Consider the following 16,284-nt stretch of genomic DNA (forward strand, 5'->3'; position numbering starts at 1 on the left):
GACATATCTAAAGAGTTTTTTTACACAATCTTCATAATATATCACAACCACTAATTTCAATCTATTGCAAGTGATATTGTGAACTATATATGACCCGTGCGGTAGCACGGGTGGGGGATCTAGTAACCATTTATATTACCAACAACATAACCAATTATCAGGTCGGTGTTCATTGTAAAGATAAAAATCATGATATTGGACTTCAAAATATAAATGTAGGAGAAAGTTACATCTTCACTTTGGTTCCTACATTCTTGATACCAAGAACGTTATATTTTTGTAGTTTTTCATGGCCTAAAGGATTTCACTACTTTGACATTTATGTTCAATCTCGAGATCAAGAGGATTGTCGACCAGAAAAACAATGTCATTGGATAATAAAGGAATCAGGACCATGTAAGATTAAAAGCGGGTCTGTAGATTGCTTCAATTGGAACACTAATGTTGTTTTAGGAGGGAAGCAACTTGGTCATAATCTTAATATGTAATGTAACATAACATGATCAATATATTTCCATTTGGAATTTATATAGATCGAATAATCAATCAATATAATAATAAAATAAAGTGTTATAAGTTTCTCTATAGCTTGTTAATTTCATGAATTCTTCTATATCCATTGGTCATTCTCATCTCTCAATAACCCACCACATCCTGCCACTCTAGTTCCTTGCTTTGATGCTCCATCGGTGTTGAGGGCTATATCCATCTTCATAATTGGTTTAATTGGACCGATAAACTCTTAATTAATCCATTGCTAGTCTTCTACTAACTTAGACCTAACATTAATTGTTTGTCTTTTTTATTAATTGAATAAATAATTTGAATGAAAATTTGTACTTCCTCCGGTCCTATTTACAAGAGACAATTTACTTTTTAGATACATTAAATAATTTATGTATTTGATTTAGGTTCTTGACTAGATACGTACATTATTCAATGTATTTAAAAAGTCAACTTTCTGTTGTAAATAGGACCGGAGGAAGTATAATAAAAAAGTTGAATCTCTAACTTCATATAATCAATTTTTACGCAAAATCAATTGTATACCTCTAACCATCAAACAAGTTAAAATTGTAAACCCTAAACAATCTAACAGGTTAAAATCAATTTTATACCTCAAAAGTTTTTGACTTTTCCAACAATAAAATGAAACATACACTGCATTTTAATACACGACGGCTCATACTATCAATCTGTAACATATATCATTTGGAATTTATGTAGACCGAAGAATAAACATAATGAAATAATACTTTACAACTTTCTCTATATTTAATAATCATATATTAACTATTACGAATTTTGAGTTTTGATATTCTTTTAGTTTTCTATTTATTTCTCAGATGTATGTACCTTGTGTCCGACATAGACTTCTCATGTTACTCTTTTCATTATACCTTACATAAGTTATATTAAGATACTTCATTTTTACAACACCTTTTGTACTCTATTTTGACAAGTATATTCCTCTATTCATTTTCATGTGTATGTGACTATCTAACACTTATTGAGGCCTAAAGTAAATTTTAAAGAAAATCATTGACAAAAAAATTGAGGCCTTTTTAATGTTAAAGAATAATATTCTTACTATAATTTTATTTAAGCATGTGTTTGTTTCTACGGTAAGATATATGCATACATGCATTTTTTTTAGGGCAATGCTAACCAGTGTCCTGTGGGCATTGGATAAGGAACAATTAATTTATGGATTCCATTTATTTTACCACAATCAAAATATAAAATAAGTCAACTAATTAAGATTAATAAAAACTCTATTCAATACTCTCAATTCTCAAATTCATGGCTATTTCTACACACGCGCATCCTTTCCATCTCAAATGGTTATCTCAGTACCATATTTCAACAGCTTTTAATAATTTTAAAAAACACAGTAGATTTTTTCACCGGAAGAAAATAATTCATGGAAAAAAAACTGGTTTGGGCATAGGCTTTCCCGTGAATTCGTTTGAAATAAAAAAGTGATTAAAAAAATTTACGGAAAAAAAAACCGATTAGAGTAAAATTCATAGGAAGATTTTGTTTTTTTTTTGTTAAGATATGAAAGGAAATAAGTGGATTAAAAAAAAATGATTCAAAGAGTTCCAAAGAAAAACAAATGAAAGGAAACGTTTGTTGTGTGTAGAAGGATCACCATTGTAATTAACAGTACTAAATGCAGCGTTTCCATATTTTAATTAAGTTGACTATCTTTTCATTTTAATTGAAGTAAATTAAATGAGACTCATCAATTTTATTGTTCCTTAACCCGTGCTCCGGGAACACCGGTTAACAACACCCTTTTTTTTTTTGTGGTAGGAAGACCTATGCACGTGCACTTTTTCTAAACGAACGTGGAACCAAACACTTGATAAATTCTCCATTTATGGTGGAATAATGTAAGTGAGAGGAGAGAGAATTGAAAAAATAAATAAAAAGATGAGGATGAAGTATTTAGTCAACAAAAGCTTACATGTATTTTCAAAGGGGAAAAAAATCAGAAACAAACACAACTGCTTGGTTTTGCTCAAATATGGACATGTGGAAGGTGCACATTTGTTGGAATGTCCCATGATAGTTGAAATCAAAATTGACATTACAATGTTACTACGATAAAATTACAATAACTTGTAAGTCATCCTCGTACTTGTCAACCTATATCTTTTTATTCCAATTCTAAAATTACTGAACAGTGATGACTGCATGAGTACAATTTTCACCTACATTTTGCTTAGCCGGCAAAACATGCTCTTCACTAATTGCATTTGATGGATTGTTGTAATCTTTGCTTTTGCCCCACACAACAAGGTACAAACCCAAACAAATGATAAATGCACCTATCACCCTACAACATTATCATATTCGATCAGTTGTTTTTAATCAAGTAAAAAAAAACTTTAGGAATGTGATTAATTTCATAGTAAATACTTGATTTGATTTTATGATTACCTTCCAAGAAACATTTGCTCTGCAAGAAGGAAGTATCCCATGATAGCAACAATCACCATACAAAAAGGATTAAATGTTGTGACAAAAACTGGACCTCTTGTTTTCATCACTACTCCTTGTAAGTAATAACCTAACCCTGAGCAGAATATACCCTGTATGTAAATATTTTTAAATTAAATTAGTTTAAATATTAAATGAGATTATAGATTAGTTTGCATAGTACTCAAAGTTTAAATATGTTTTCGTCAAAAAAAAAAGTTTAGATGTTATTAAACTAGTTTAAATATTAAATGCTTTATTCTATTATTGGCTTACCGACTATAACCTCAATAATATAAGGAGCAATATCATATATCCATATCTATCATCAGATTAGTGCATAGGGATGGAAACAGATCATGCCAGACCAGTTGGGGTCGACATCCTAGTTTATTTAAAGCTTACCTCGACCCAGTTCGTTTAATAAAAATGTTAGGCTCAAGTTTTTTATAAAGCCTATTTAATTAAATAGTTAATTTAAAGCCTACCTCGACCCAGCTCGTTTGATATTGTTGAAATTTTTTTCATAAACTCAAGTCTTCATATGATTTGGTTATTTAGTAGTAGATATATTTGTGTGATTAGACTTTCGTAAGACTTCATTATTTAGTAGCAGACTTACTCGTGTGCTTTAGGTTTTCATAAGTTTTGGCCTATTTAGTAGTAAGCTTATAGGTGATGCTAGGCCTTAGTGTAAAATATGTTTTTAAATAGGCTTTCAGGCTTCACCTGACCTTTAATAAGGTCAGGTCAGGCCTTAAAAATGAGTCTATGACGGATAATAGGTCAGACTCATGCCTATAATTTTTTAAGTTGACCAGACTTATGCCTTACAAAGTCAGACCCGGCCTAGGCCATTTCCACCCCTGTTAGTGCATAATAATGAGATTGTAAAATAGCTTATACTATCATTTTAACTCTGGTATGTTTCATAAGAGAATACAAGTCAACAAAAATTAATGTATTTTAGTCATAAGATGGATCAAATACCTAAACTTTTGTTGACTCATATTTCTCCTATAAAAAGGATGGGAGGTAGCAAAAAAAAAAATCATTTTTTAACAGACAAAAATAAGACTTATATTAACAATGAAACGTCGCTTCTTCTGCACAAGATGTGCTAAATGAGAGCGACCATAATTACAACAAGAGTTCAATCACAAGTGAAAAAAGAAACAAAGAGGCAGCTAACCTATATCTAAACAAAGAATAGGACAAGCTAGCCAATTATGCACCCCTAACACAAACACTGAATTAGCTGCCTTTAACCACCAGTAGAAATGTATTTGAACATTTTTGAAACACTGCTGAATAGATATTTTTGTGTTATTGAACTGTCTATTATTTCGAAAATTTCATTTTTATTAATTCTTAAAATATCTCACAAAAATTTATATGATATGATGAATGTGATATTGTTTAATAAATTACATATCCATGATTTATAAAAACAAAAACTGAATATCCACAAATTTCAAGTAACATAATGTCTTGTACTTGCAATGAGTACAATATATAAAATTAGGGTTTAAAACTGTTTAGGTCATGCCTTAAGAGTGCTCTCAACTGGGTTATTTATAGTCTTTAGTGGGCTTGGTTTTATGTGCCTTAGGCCCAATAACATGGGTCCTAAGTCATGTTTGGAACATTCTAGTCGTTTCTAGAACATTTCGGAGGTGGAGCCTTTAGAAGGGCGCGTCTAAGGTCGTTTGGTCTTTTTGGAGGTTGTTGTGTCCTTAAATGCGTATTGATGGTCCATGTCTCTTAAATAAAAATTAGCTGAAGAAAGTCATAGAAAATTAGGAAACAAATAGGAAAGGTCGTTTATTGCCAATGGAGTATAGTAGCCATAGCATTCAAAACTAGTTCTATTTGCATATTTTTGTCACACCAAATGAGAAAAGACGATTTACCAATCAAACATTTCTCTTGTGACAATTCTCTCTATTTTAGTTAGTTTATACTTTTGACGTATCTATATTTTTAATTGGATGGAAAAGGTAGTGAACATGAAGATATTGGTTTGATTCCTTAATGTGATTTTATAATTTTAGTGGTATAGTTAAGAATCTTACCGTGTAAATTGCAGACAATAGTCTCATATCCCATTTTATGGACCAAACTGAAGGGTTGTTCCTTTCCATAACCAAAGCCAGTGCTGCACCTTCAATTGCGCCGAACAGACATATCCATGATGAAAGTGAGAGTGCTGCTGGGTAGGTTTCAAGGGTAATAGCCTAGGAAAAGATACAAAGTTGTATTAGTAGCAAATAAATAAATTAAAAAAAATATTTTACCAAGTTTATATTGTTAAAATCACTTTAATTTCTCCAAAAAAATGAATGTACCCATAAACTTTTATAGTATCAAATAATGGGAGAAAATAACTCACCTGGAGGATCACAAAACAAGCCCAACTAAAGCATCCTATAGTGATCAACACAGATCCAAGTATTGTATGATGAGCACTTGTGCCACTGCTATGATAGCTTTGGCTATGATCTCCAAATGTCTCAAAAAGTATTGGACCTTTCATCAGTGTCATCACCATTGCACCTGAAACAGTTGCTATAGTTCCCAACACCTTTGCTTGACTTCGCATACTTTTTATCTTTATCTTCTCAAGTCTGAGCACAAAGAAAGAATAACAAATTAAATTCTTCATTTCTTTTTGGTAGATAAAGTTTCTCATTGATTTTTACTGCCCCTATATTAACACGTGATAAAAATAATAACATATGTTATCATGTTTAATTAGAAATGTACTTGCTAGGATATCTATTTTTTACAAGTACAATTTTTTATTCAAAATATGTACGGCATCAATGTAGACACATTTTACATATCTTCTACTTACTAAGATAACGGATAATTTCCAATTTTATTAGACCACTTTGAGAGAATGTTTAACTAAGCTAATCATTTAGGAAAAAGTTTGATGGTACAACAACACTACGTACCGATGAAAAACAACGAACAGATAGGAACAATATGAAGTGCATTTTTAATTTTATTTTTGAAAAAATCATGTGCATTAGTTTGCAATTTATTTTGATTTTTATGTATTTAAAAAATATAATACCACTACCCTATTTTTAGGGTGCCAGTAGTGCCTATTTTTATGTATTTTAGGGTAAAATAATAGATTTTTATTGAATTTTAGTGATGGGTTTGCAATTTGGCGGTTACCACGAGTTCAAGAAGGATATCAAAAGTTTTGTCTTAAAGTGGTCTAGTTAGCTGATATATGATGTATTTGGAAGGAGCGTAATACTCGTATTTTCAACAACAAAGAATTATCGTTAGACTAGTTACTAGATCGTATTCAACATTATTCTTGGTGGTGGTTGGAGACGCACATTCCTAACTTTTTTACGACTTCAACTCATGGTGGTCTAATCATCTGGTTTGTATTGGTTATACTCCCTTATAAAATCTTGCTTTAGTTTTTGGTATTGTTTTTAGCTTTGCCTGTAATATGTACTTGCTCTGCTTCCTTTTAGGCACACCTTGAGCTTAAGGGGTTTTTTTAATCTATTTCGTTTTTTTTCCTCTTCAAAAAAAAAAGTCATTTACATAGATAGATGGTATAATTTTTAAATCGAAAAAAATAATACTTAGTTACCTAACAATGGAAGCCAATATAAAAGTAATAGCAGGAAGCATATTGCTCATGGCAGCTGCAAAGGTTGCCGTTGTGTACTTCATCCCCAAAAAATATAAATTCTGGTCAATTACCGGTCTGTCAATGACAAAAAATAAACATTAAAGTTATATGAAAATATGTTCCATTAATTAACCAATGAGACAATGCGTTTAATTAATTAGCAACATGTATTTAAATTATTACTCTAATAAACTGAGCAGCACTATCTTAATGAAGATCGAAATTGTCATTTTTGGCCTTATTTTCCTGTTACATAGAAATAAAATAAAATGCGTTAGACTTCAATTTTTTATTCACACAAAATAAAGATAGAAAAAAAAAATCTAACTCTCACTAAAAAAGAGACAAAAAATCTCCTAAGAATTCATAAAAAAAAAAAAAAAACATGGAAACACTCGTCTTACGAACAATCTTTATGAAATAAGTTATGCTCAATCCAAACATAATAAAATACGATTTGGGTTTGGATCATCAATGTCGGTTATGTGATATTGTGGATAGTGTTAAATTTAGAGGGGGGAGGGGAGAGAGGTTTCCTCTCCCTAAATCTAATGGTTCCTAAAGATGTTGCACCTACATGTCGTTGTTGTAGCGATTTGGATTCCCTGTTGTAAATGTGTGACGCAATTACAACCGTCAGCCGTCCGATCAAAATGAATGTCCGAGATTGTTTTATTGTGTGAACCTGAGTTTAAAATCTGAAATGTACGATCACAAATGAACGGCCATAATCTATTACAACGTGAAACTGCAGGAAAATAATACAGCTAGGGAAACCTGGTCCTTGTTGTAGGGGTCATTGTTGACAAATTTAGATTTTTCTCTCCCTAAATTTAAGACTTTGCAAAGAAGAACCAAGTAGTGAATTCCAAACCAAATAAAACACAAACATATAGATGGAGAGAGGATTATACCTATCAAAATAGAGTGCAAAAGGGGTTATAACAATGAATGCAACGGCATGGCGGTACACAACAAATACATAGTTGCTCATTCCTCTGTTCAATGCAGCCTTTGATAGAACATCCATAATTGCATATCCAAATTGCAAAAACAAAACTGCTATAAATGGCTTTGCTTTTTCTATCCAATTTTGTGTTTGAAGGTAGATCTCCATCTTCTTCTTGTATAGAGAGCTTCCAACCACCTTAATTAATGTGTCTGTTAGACACAAGAATGAAATAAAATAACGTAGGGGGTCATATTTATATTGGAGAGTGACGTGATCAAATTCTAGTATTTTGGTAGTGTGCTTTCAAAATTAATTAGTAGTAGTGGTTTCCATCAATAGAAAAATTGTAATTGAAGGCATCTTTGGTGCTTATGTAAATGTTTAACACTAATACATGTAATGCATTTAATTAATCTATTTATTTAAATGGTTATTGGTGTTACACTGTTATGAATTAGTTGTGTATCATTTACATATTAAAATTTTTTTTATTAAATAATTTAGTGGTTGAACTCACACACATTTAGTGAAGAATCTGGAGTTCAAACTTTAACTTCTACATATTAATTATTTTATTTCAGAAAAATGAATGAAGTTTATTTTAAAGGACAAAAGTAAATGGTATTTTTTTTTAAGGATAAAATAAGTAAAAGTAAATGGTATTAAAAAGTAAAATATTGAACAAAAATAAAATAAAATCGAACAAGTTGAGTAGTATTTAGCTAGTGTCTACTCTCAAGTATTGCTATTTTAGAATAATTAACTAGTGGCAAAATTACTCTATATATATATTTAGTATTTTATCTTAATTTTCAATTAATATAGTACCCCAAAAAAGTTCAATTGATGTTTTTTAATGAAATTTAGATGAGTTGTGTCTCAGGGACTCATCGTGGATATATAAGGATTATTGATTCTAACATGTCAAACATGTAGCTATTTTTTGTTTTAATATATTCTTACATGCATGTTCTAAAAATGTAGCAATGCGGGACGAGTAGAAATTAATGTTTTATAACATGTGAGAAAAAAAAAGAAGATGAATGACTAATTAAACATTTGGGAGAAATATTGTAATATCTAAGGTCGAATTGTAGAAATGTCCCTATAGTAGACGTATAGCATTATTTTGGCCTTTGGCTAGGCTTAATTGTCCCTTATACTATTTTCATAATATATGCATAATCTTTGGTGTTATGAAATATGTAAAGTAGCTTATTTTATCATATTGAGTTGGTATGTTTTGAAGACTTCAAATGATTTGTCCATTGTTTTTGCAATCTGCACGTAAAATATATGTTTACAATGATTGGTCATCTTTTGATCCTTCCCATAAGATGAGAAAATGCAATGATAAAAGTGATTTAGATGAAAGTGCAAGTTGATATTTTTGAAATTGAAAGATTGAAATGAAAAGAATGATTAAAAGGCAGTCTAATATTACCATAGTCGAAGGTGACATATGAAGGATGATTAGCAAAAAGTGTTGATCATATCTTGTCTTGCAAGACAATGGTTTTTCAAAGTATATCGTAAGCACTCAAGACCACTATATATGCAATTGGTTTCTAATTAAAGTATTCTTTTTCTGTGTATGCTTTTTGTTTATGCAGGCACTAGAATGACCAATTGCATTTGCATACTCAACCCTCCAGCATGGAACCCCATTCATTTCGTATTTAATTTTAGGACAAGTAACCAAGTGTGACCCCGTCTCCATGTCTAATAACAAATTGTTTAGCTGAAGCTTCAAATTTGCTGGTTATGGATTGAAGGCTAACTACCAATTTGGTTGAACAAAAGTTTGTTACATTTTCTCAAAATGCATTGGGATGCTAAATATGTAACCAAAAATTTGTTGTTTTTGCGTGGGTTGGTTGCAATCTAAACCAAGCGAGCGGCTTTTAGATTGTTTGGTATAGCATCAGCATTTGTATCAGTGTATGTTGTTTTTAGAGGTGGGCATGATTCGATTCAAGATGAAAACTGAACTGAACTGTTTGCTATAATAATTCAACTAAACTAAACTGTTTGCATTTCAAACTTGTACTAAACCGAACTGAATTGTTCCAAACTGAACCAAATTGTTATTACTGATACCATTGAAAAAAATATATATGTATATAAAAAATAAAAATAAACTATATCGAATTTTAGTTACCGAACCAAATTGTTTCGAACTGAACCGAACTGGTTCTAATCGAACCAAACTGTTTTGAACCGAACTGTTTCTGTTCAGTTTCAAAATTGTTAGTAACGGTTCAGTTTTGTTTGGTTTGGTTCAGTTCAATTCAACAGTTCAGTTCGATTTTTTTAATTTTTTTGTCCACCCGAGTTGTTTTTATCCATCTTCCATGGGAAAGTGATTTCATCTTGAGCTAAGCTCACATTTTCTTCTTTTTTGTTAAGTAGTGGCTAGAAATTCACTTTTTTAAATGAATAAGTGAAGTGATTGAAGTTCGAACTTCAACCTCTGCATTATTATGCAATGTCTCTACTAATTGAGTTAAACTCACGAGAACGATTTCAATTGATTTTATTGAAGCTAAAATATGACACTTATATATAATAATATTCATGTAGGTGTTGCTGACAAACAAAAATAAATAACTTCACACGTGTTAATAAATTGGGTTAAGTGTGTGTATTCTCAATTCTTTGTTTTACCTGTGCAATTTGATATCATATCTATAGAAAATTACAAATGAATGAAGACAAACCGATAATAAAGGAAAAAGATACACAAACCACTCTTTCTATACACCCCTTTCTACCACTGCTGATGTGGTATGGGCATTTAGTAATTTCACACATTTTATAATTTCATTCTTCCAGAACCTTGCTTTCTCTCTCTCTCTCGTCAAAACGTACTCTCTCCTCCTCTCTCATCGTTTATCCTTCTCCGGCAACCAACAACAATCTTCCCACAACCACCTATCTCTTTCATTTGCCCTCCTCTCTCTCTCTCTCTCTCTCTCTCTCTCTCTCTCTCTCTCTCTCTCTCTCTCTCTCTCTCTCTCTCTCTCTCTCTCTCTCTCTCTCTCTCTCTCTCTCTCTCTCATTCAACACAGAACTCAACACCGGTATCGTCGGATTTAAAAACCATCACGAGATTCGTTCTTTGGTAGATCCGGTGAGTAGTGATTTTGTTAGAACGATACATAGAATGTACATGATGGGCGGTATTATGCCTCTGCAAAATTTGCTAGTTTGAAAACGATGCTCAGTGAAATATTTTGATTGTTGGAGTCGATTACCTGTGTACAATTGTGAGTGGTGACTTGGCCATTTTATTCTTGGAGAAACAAATTGAAGTTATCTCAATGACATTCATGGTTGGTTTAGAGGTATGTCAAAATTAAATCAGGACTATACTCAAGTCCTAATTGATTGATTAATTTGTTTGTTTTAATTTAAAACCTGAATTGAATTGATTAATTTAAAACGATAATCTGAAATAGAAACGATAAATTCAATAATCTAAAACAAACCTGGTTGATTAATTTGTTTGCTTTAATTTAAAACCTGAATTAAATTGATTATCATTAGAATTCAGAGTGAGTAGAAAGAAGATGGCGGGGGTGAGGGAGCGGAGGGAGAGTTCAGAGTGACGATGGTGGTGACAAACGATGGTGATGGAGGGTGTTGGTGGGGGAGAGGAAGAAGAGAGAATGGGAGGAAGAGAAGGAGTGAGGGAGACTCTCTCTTTTTTGGATTATTTTGAACAGTTAATTTTGCCAAGTGTCAATTTTTTATGTGGAGGTCAAATGGTGTTTGCCACCTATGATGGTATGCCTATCACCACTCGATAATAAATTGTGCACTAATCTTTTTTTATGGCAAAATCAATTCTCAAAAATATCATTTATAGATAGGGTTTGTGAAAAATAAAAGAGTCTCTTTTTTTTTTAGGAAAAATAGTTATTTTTTTTGGTAGTGAAATAAATGAGTCATTGAAAAAACTATATTCAATTAAAGGGTATTTTATGTATATATAATTAAATAGGGTAAAAGTAGTTAAAAAAATTACCTATGTATCTAGTTTGGTTGTACGACAAAACCAATTAAATGCAAAACTACAACTTAGCCACTACGCTCCATGAAATATATGTGATGACTCCCACGTAACATATATAACAAATTTTGGGGGCAGCCATGACTCTTACCCTGTAACTAGTAATCTGTACGGGTATCCGTCGGTGTTGGTGATTTATTTTAGTTTCATATATTATATATATATATATATATATATATATATATATATATATATAAGTTGTAAAAAATAAATATATTTTTTTAAGACATAAAAGTTGAATATATTAACACCGACAGTTAGTCACTTCAGCACAAGATGTATCTGTAAAAAATAAATATTAATTTAATGAGTATTATCAATGACAACTTATCTTGTGCATAATAATTATTTTAAAATATGTATAGTGATAACTTTTTTCATGTATAATATTTTAATTAAAACCTTTGATCACTAACAACTTCTCTAGTGTATGACACTTATTTTAAAAGTTGTATATAATTATTATTTCATAATATGTATCAACGATAACTTGTCCCATGTAAGATAATTATTTTAAAATTTATATCAATACAAAATGACTCGTTTAATCAAGCCCAATACGTCTCATCTCGTGTATATTGTTATCAACTCATATAATTGAAGCAATGTTCTGTCAGTTTATATTTGAAGCAATGTGATAACCGAAGAGGGTTCAATATTATTGTACAATTGAAGCAATATGATAGTCTAAATAGTAGAAATATTGTTGAAGTGATATTGTTTTTTCATCGAAAACAATTTGTTGTGTGCATTTCAGTTATTTTTGAAGTTTTATGAATAACATCTTGTCTCAGGCACGATAGTTCTATTAAATCATTGTCAACTTCACCCATGCCTTTTAGTTATTGAACATTTGTGCCTAAACGTACACACATTTTGGTTTCCACATTATAAAAATTATATTTTGAATACATATCAACCTATTTTCCTTAAAAAAAAAAAATAGATCCATTTTTTAAGCTTAATCGTACGTATATATCAATGAAATTTCTTTGTTGAAGTAGTATAACTTAGTGATGCTTAGTTAACTATCCTTTTTTTTATGAAAAAAATTCATATTTTTTCATTCAAATTTTTAAGTTCTTATATAATGTTGAATAACAATGTAATAAATTCTTAAATTCAATTTTATACATGATTTTACGTGTATTAGTGACAATATTTTTCTAATTTTAATGTATTGGTGACAAATATGGTGGAAGAGAGTATTTTTTAGTGGTGACAAACTTTATACTTCCCTAAACAAATATTTTTCTAGTGGTAGAGAGTATTTTGTAGAGAGAGAGAGTATCTTATAGGATTATAAGATTTGAAATAAGTGAAAAGAGGGAAAAGAAAATTTGAATTTGAAGTGACAATGTAGATCTGATAATGTATCTTAGTGATGCTTAGTTAACTATCCTTTTTTTTTTTTATGAAAAAAATTCATATTTTTTCATTCAAATTTTTAAGTTCTTATATAACGTTGAATGACAATGTAATAAATTCTTAAATTCAATTTTATACATGATTTTACGTGTATTAGTGACAATATTTTTCTAATTTTAATGTATTGGTGACAAATATGGTGGAAGAGAGTATTTTTTTTAGTGGTGACAAACTTTATACTTCCCTAAACAAATATTTTTCTAGTGGAAGAGAGTATTTTGTAGAGAGAGAGTGTAACACCCCATTTTCCCAACATAAAAATTTCATTTAATAATCACAGTTATTCACGTAAACGGAATGCTACACTTCTTTTCATAAAATCATAAACTGAATAAATAACTATTTATCCTTTAATAACAAAATCTTTAATACTTCGCAGCGGAATTTATTCAATAACTAAAACCAGTCTTTGCCACTAAGGCCTCTTTACAATTATGTCATAAAAATCCATTCTAAAAACATAGTCATAATTCTTCAAAAACAATACGTAAGGAATAGAAAGCAATAACAAAGTTCCCATCCCGTTACGTATCAGAGCACCTAGAGACACTTGAGCCACCACTCCTACTAATCATTAATACCTGCAAATTACTCATACGAAGAGCAACATTTTCAAGCAGAAGGGGTGAGATTTCACAAAACAATAATATCAAGCATATAATTCAATAATTATATTTAACAACATAAATAACTTCATCTATTAGTAATAATAATTCTTCATGTAATAATTCTTAATAGTTCAACCAACTTCTAATTATCATTTAACACATATTAACCAAATCGTAACAAACATAGATCATCACATCATAGTCATAGTTCATATATAGCATGACAACATCTTAATCCTAATTCATATACAACATAACAACATCATTAATTCATAATAATAATTATTCATCAAACATCTCATTATCAATTCATTAATAAAAGACAACTTATCAATTTAACATAAACATCATCAAGTACACTTAACAACTCATAGATATCATCATCACTAATAACTTTAAAACAACATAATATAATCATCTTTTATTAATAGTAATAATTATCTACATCATAACATAAACATCTTCTTATAATAATATAACCACAACGTAACATGATATTCACTTAATAATAATAATAATTATATATACATCATCTCGTCATAATATAATAATATAACAACAACATAGCATGATATTCATTTAATAATAATAATAATTATATATACATCATCTCGTCATAATATAATAATATAACAACAACATAGCATGATATTCACTTAATAATAATAATAATTATATATACATCATCTCTTCATAATATAATAATATAACAACAACATATTCATCTTCTTGTATTAATATAACAACAACGTATTCATCATCTTATTAAAATATAATCAACACATACTAACACCATAATCAACATCATAAATCTTAAACATAATCATCTTAAACAATATCATCTTAAACATCATAACATCTTTGATAAACAATTACCAAGTAATCACAACATTCGATCATCATCAATAACATAACATAATATTCACTTAATAATATTAATCATATATAGAACAACATATTCATCACTTAATAGTAACAATTATACACAACATCATAACAACTTAACAATATCATAATCATTATCTTAAACAACATAGCAACGTAACAATATCATAATCAATATCTTAAACAACGTAGCAACATAACAGTATCATAATCAACATGTTAAACAACATAGCAACATAACAATATCATAATCAATATCTTAAACAACGTAGCAACATAACAATATCATAATCAACATGTTAAACAACATAGCAATATTTTAGTCAACATCATATAATTCACATCGTATAATCTTCATAGGTACTTCTTTAACAACACATGGGTAGAAGACAACTCGACAACTCATAGATGATAATTCATCAACAACGACCTTGACTCGACAAATGCGACAATGCAACTTAGACACTTATATGCATGTGGTATCAATCGTCATCATAAGTATTAATATACTTTAATCGTGCGGAGGACAAAGCTCCTAATCGTGGTGAGGACAAAGCTCAATGAATGCTAATGCATGGACTCTATCGACAAGACACCTTAATCAACTTATCACTTATACATCCAATAATTTGGAGTTCATCATCAACTTATTCATACTAATAATCGTGCGGAGGACAAAGCTCCTAATATAATTCAATAATATTTCGAGTAATGCATTTAATCATTAAATCACATTATAAACAACTTAGCAGTTCATAATAGCAACAGAAACAGCACAAACAATTCACAACATAACAATATTAATATAAAGTATCAACAACTTAAACATCATACATCTTCCACATAAGTCATATAAATATTTCACATAACCAACAACAGCAACATAGGCGACATGTAAACATCTCAAGATATAACAATATCAAATGATAATCAACAACAAATCATGCAACTTAGTTTAACAACAATTGCAGTATAATCAATTCATATCAAGCTTAATAACAATTCATTTCAACATCTTGATCATTCAATAATATTTCAAGTAATGCATTTAATTATTAATTCACAGTATATAATATTCTCTCATTAATCATATCATCAAAGTAAATCATATTCATCACAACAACAAAATAACATCAATCAATAATGATAATCATCATATATAACAATTACAAATGCACGTCATCAACATCTCAATCATTAAACATAATTCATGCAATATATATCTAATTATATAACATTATAAATATCATCAAATCATCTTAATCATTATCTAAGGTCTAAGGACAGTTTCTACATTTTTTTAACAAGTTTCCACCGTTTATTCATTAATTCTATAATTTTAACCTACTTTTCAATTCCTCAAAAACTCATCCTACATCATGTTAAACCTAACCATTGATTCACATACTTAATAGAATTGCAAAGTTAGTCTGACCCTTACCTTTGGATTGATCGACGAAGGACTCTACTGCTTTCTCTTATCTAAAAGGATATTAAACCGAAGAGAGATTATAGTCTTAAGAACACTTTTAATTCCGAAGGGACAGAAAGGAGTAGAAAAAGAAGAAAGACTCGTCAACACAAGTCAAAAGAGGGAGAAGAGAAGAAAAGCACAGGAAGTATCAACTGTGAATTTCGGTGTGTAGAATGCACTGTGTGAGTTCTCTATTTATAGAGATAA

General features: G+C 30.0%; 1 protein-coding gene across 2 annotated transcripts; it reads right to left on the bottom strand.

Moving 5' to 3' along the window:
* Window positions 1-2,428: 2,428 nt before the first annotated feature.
* Window positions 2,429-7,876, bottom strand: LOC11423119 (WAT1-related protein At2g37460). Of its 2 annotated transcripts, XM_003590465.4 has the most exons (7): window positions 7,570-7,849; window positions 6,839-6,901; window positions 6,614-6,730; window positions 5,381-5,615; window positions 5,064-5,225; window positions 2,950-3,101; window positions 2,429-2,845 (listed from the first exon to the last, which is right to left on the bottom strand). In XM_003590465.4, exons 1-7 carry the CDS (start codon window positions 7,770-7,772, stop codon window positions 2,683-2,685), a joined length of 1,095 nt encoding a protein of 364 aa, XP_003590513.1. In that variant the 5' UTR covers window positions 7,773-7,849; the 3' UTR covers window positions 2,429-2,682. The 2 variants fall into 2 exon arrangements, with proteins under 2 accessions (XP_003590513.1, XP_024639196.1); XM_024783428.2 differs by lacking the exons at window positions 2,429-2,845; window positions 2,950-3,101 and adding an exon at window positions 3,159-4,292 and having other exon boundaries at window positions 7,570-7,876.
* Window positions 7,877-16,284: the final 8,408 nt, after the last annotated feature.

This window comes from Medicago truncatula, chromosome 1 (assembly GCF_003473485.1).
Source record: "Medicago truncatula cultivar Jemalong A17 chromosome 1, MtrunA17r5.0-ANR, whole genome shotgun sequence".
Lineage (NCBI taxonomy): Eukaryota > Viridiplantae > Streptophyta > Magnoliopsida > Fabales > Fabaceae > Medicago > Medicago truncatula.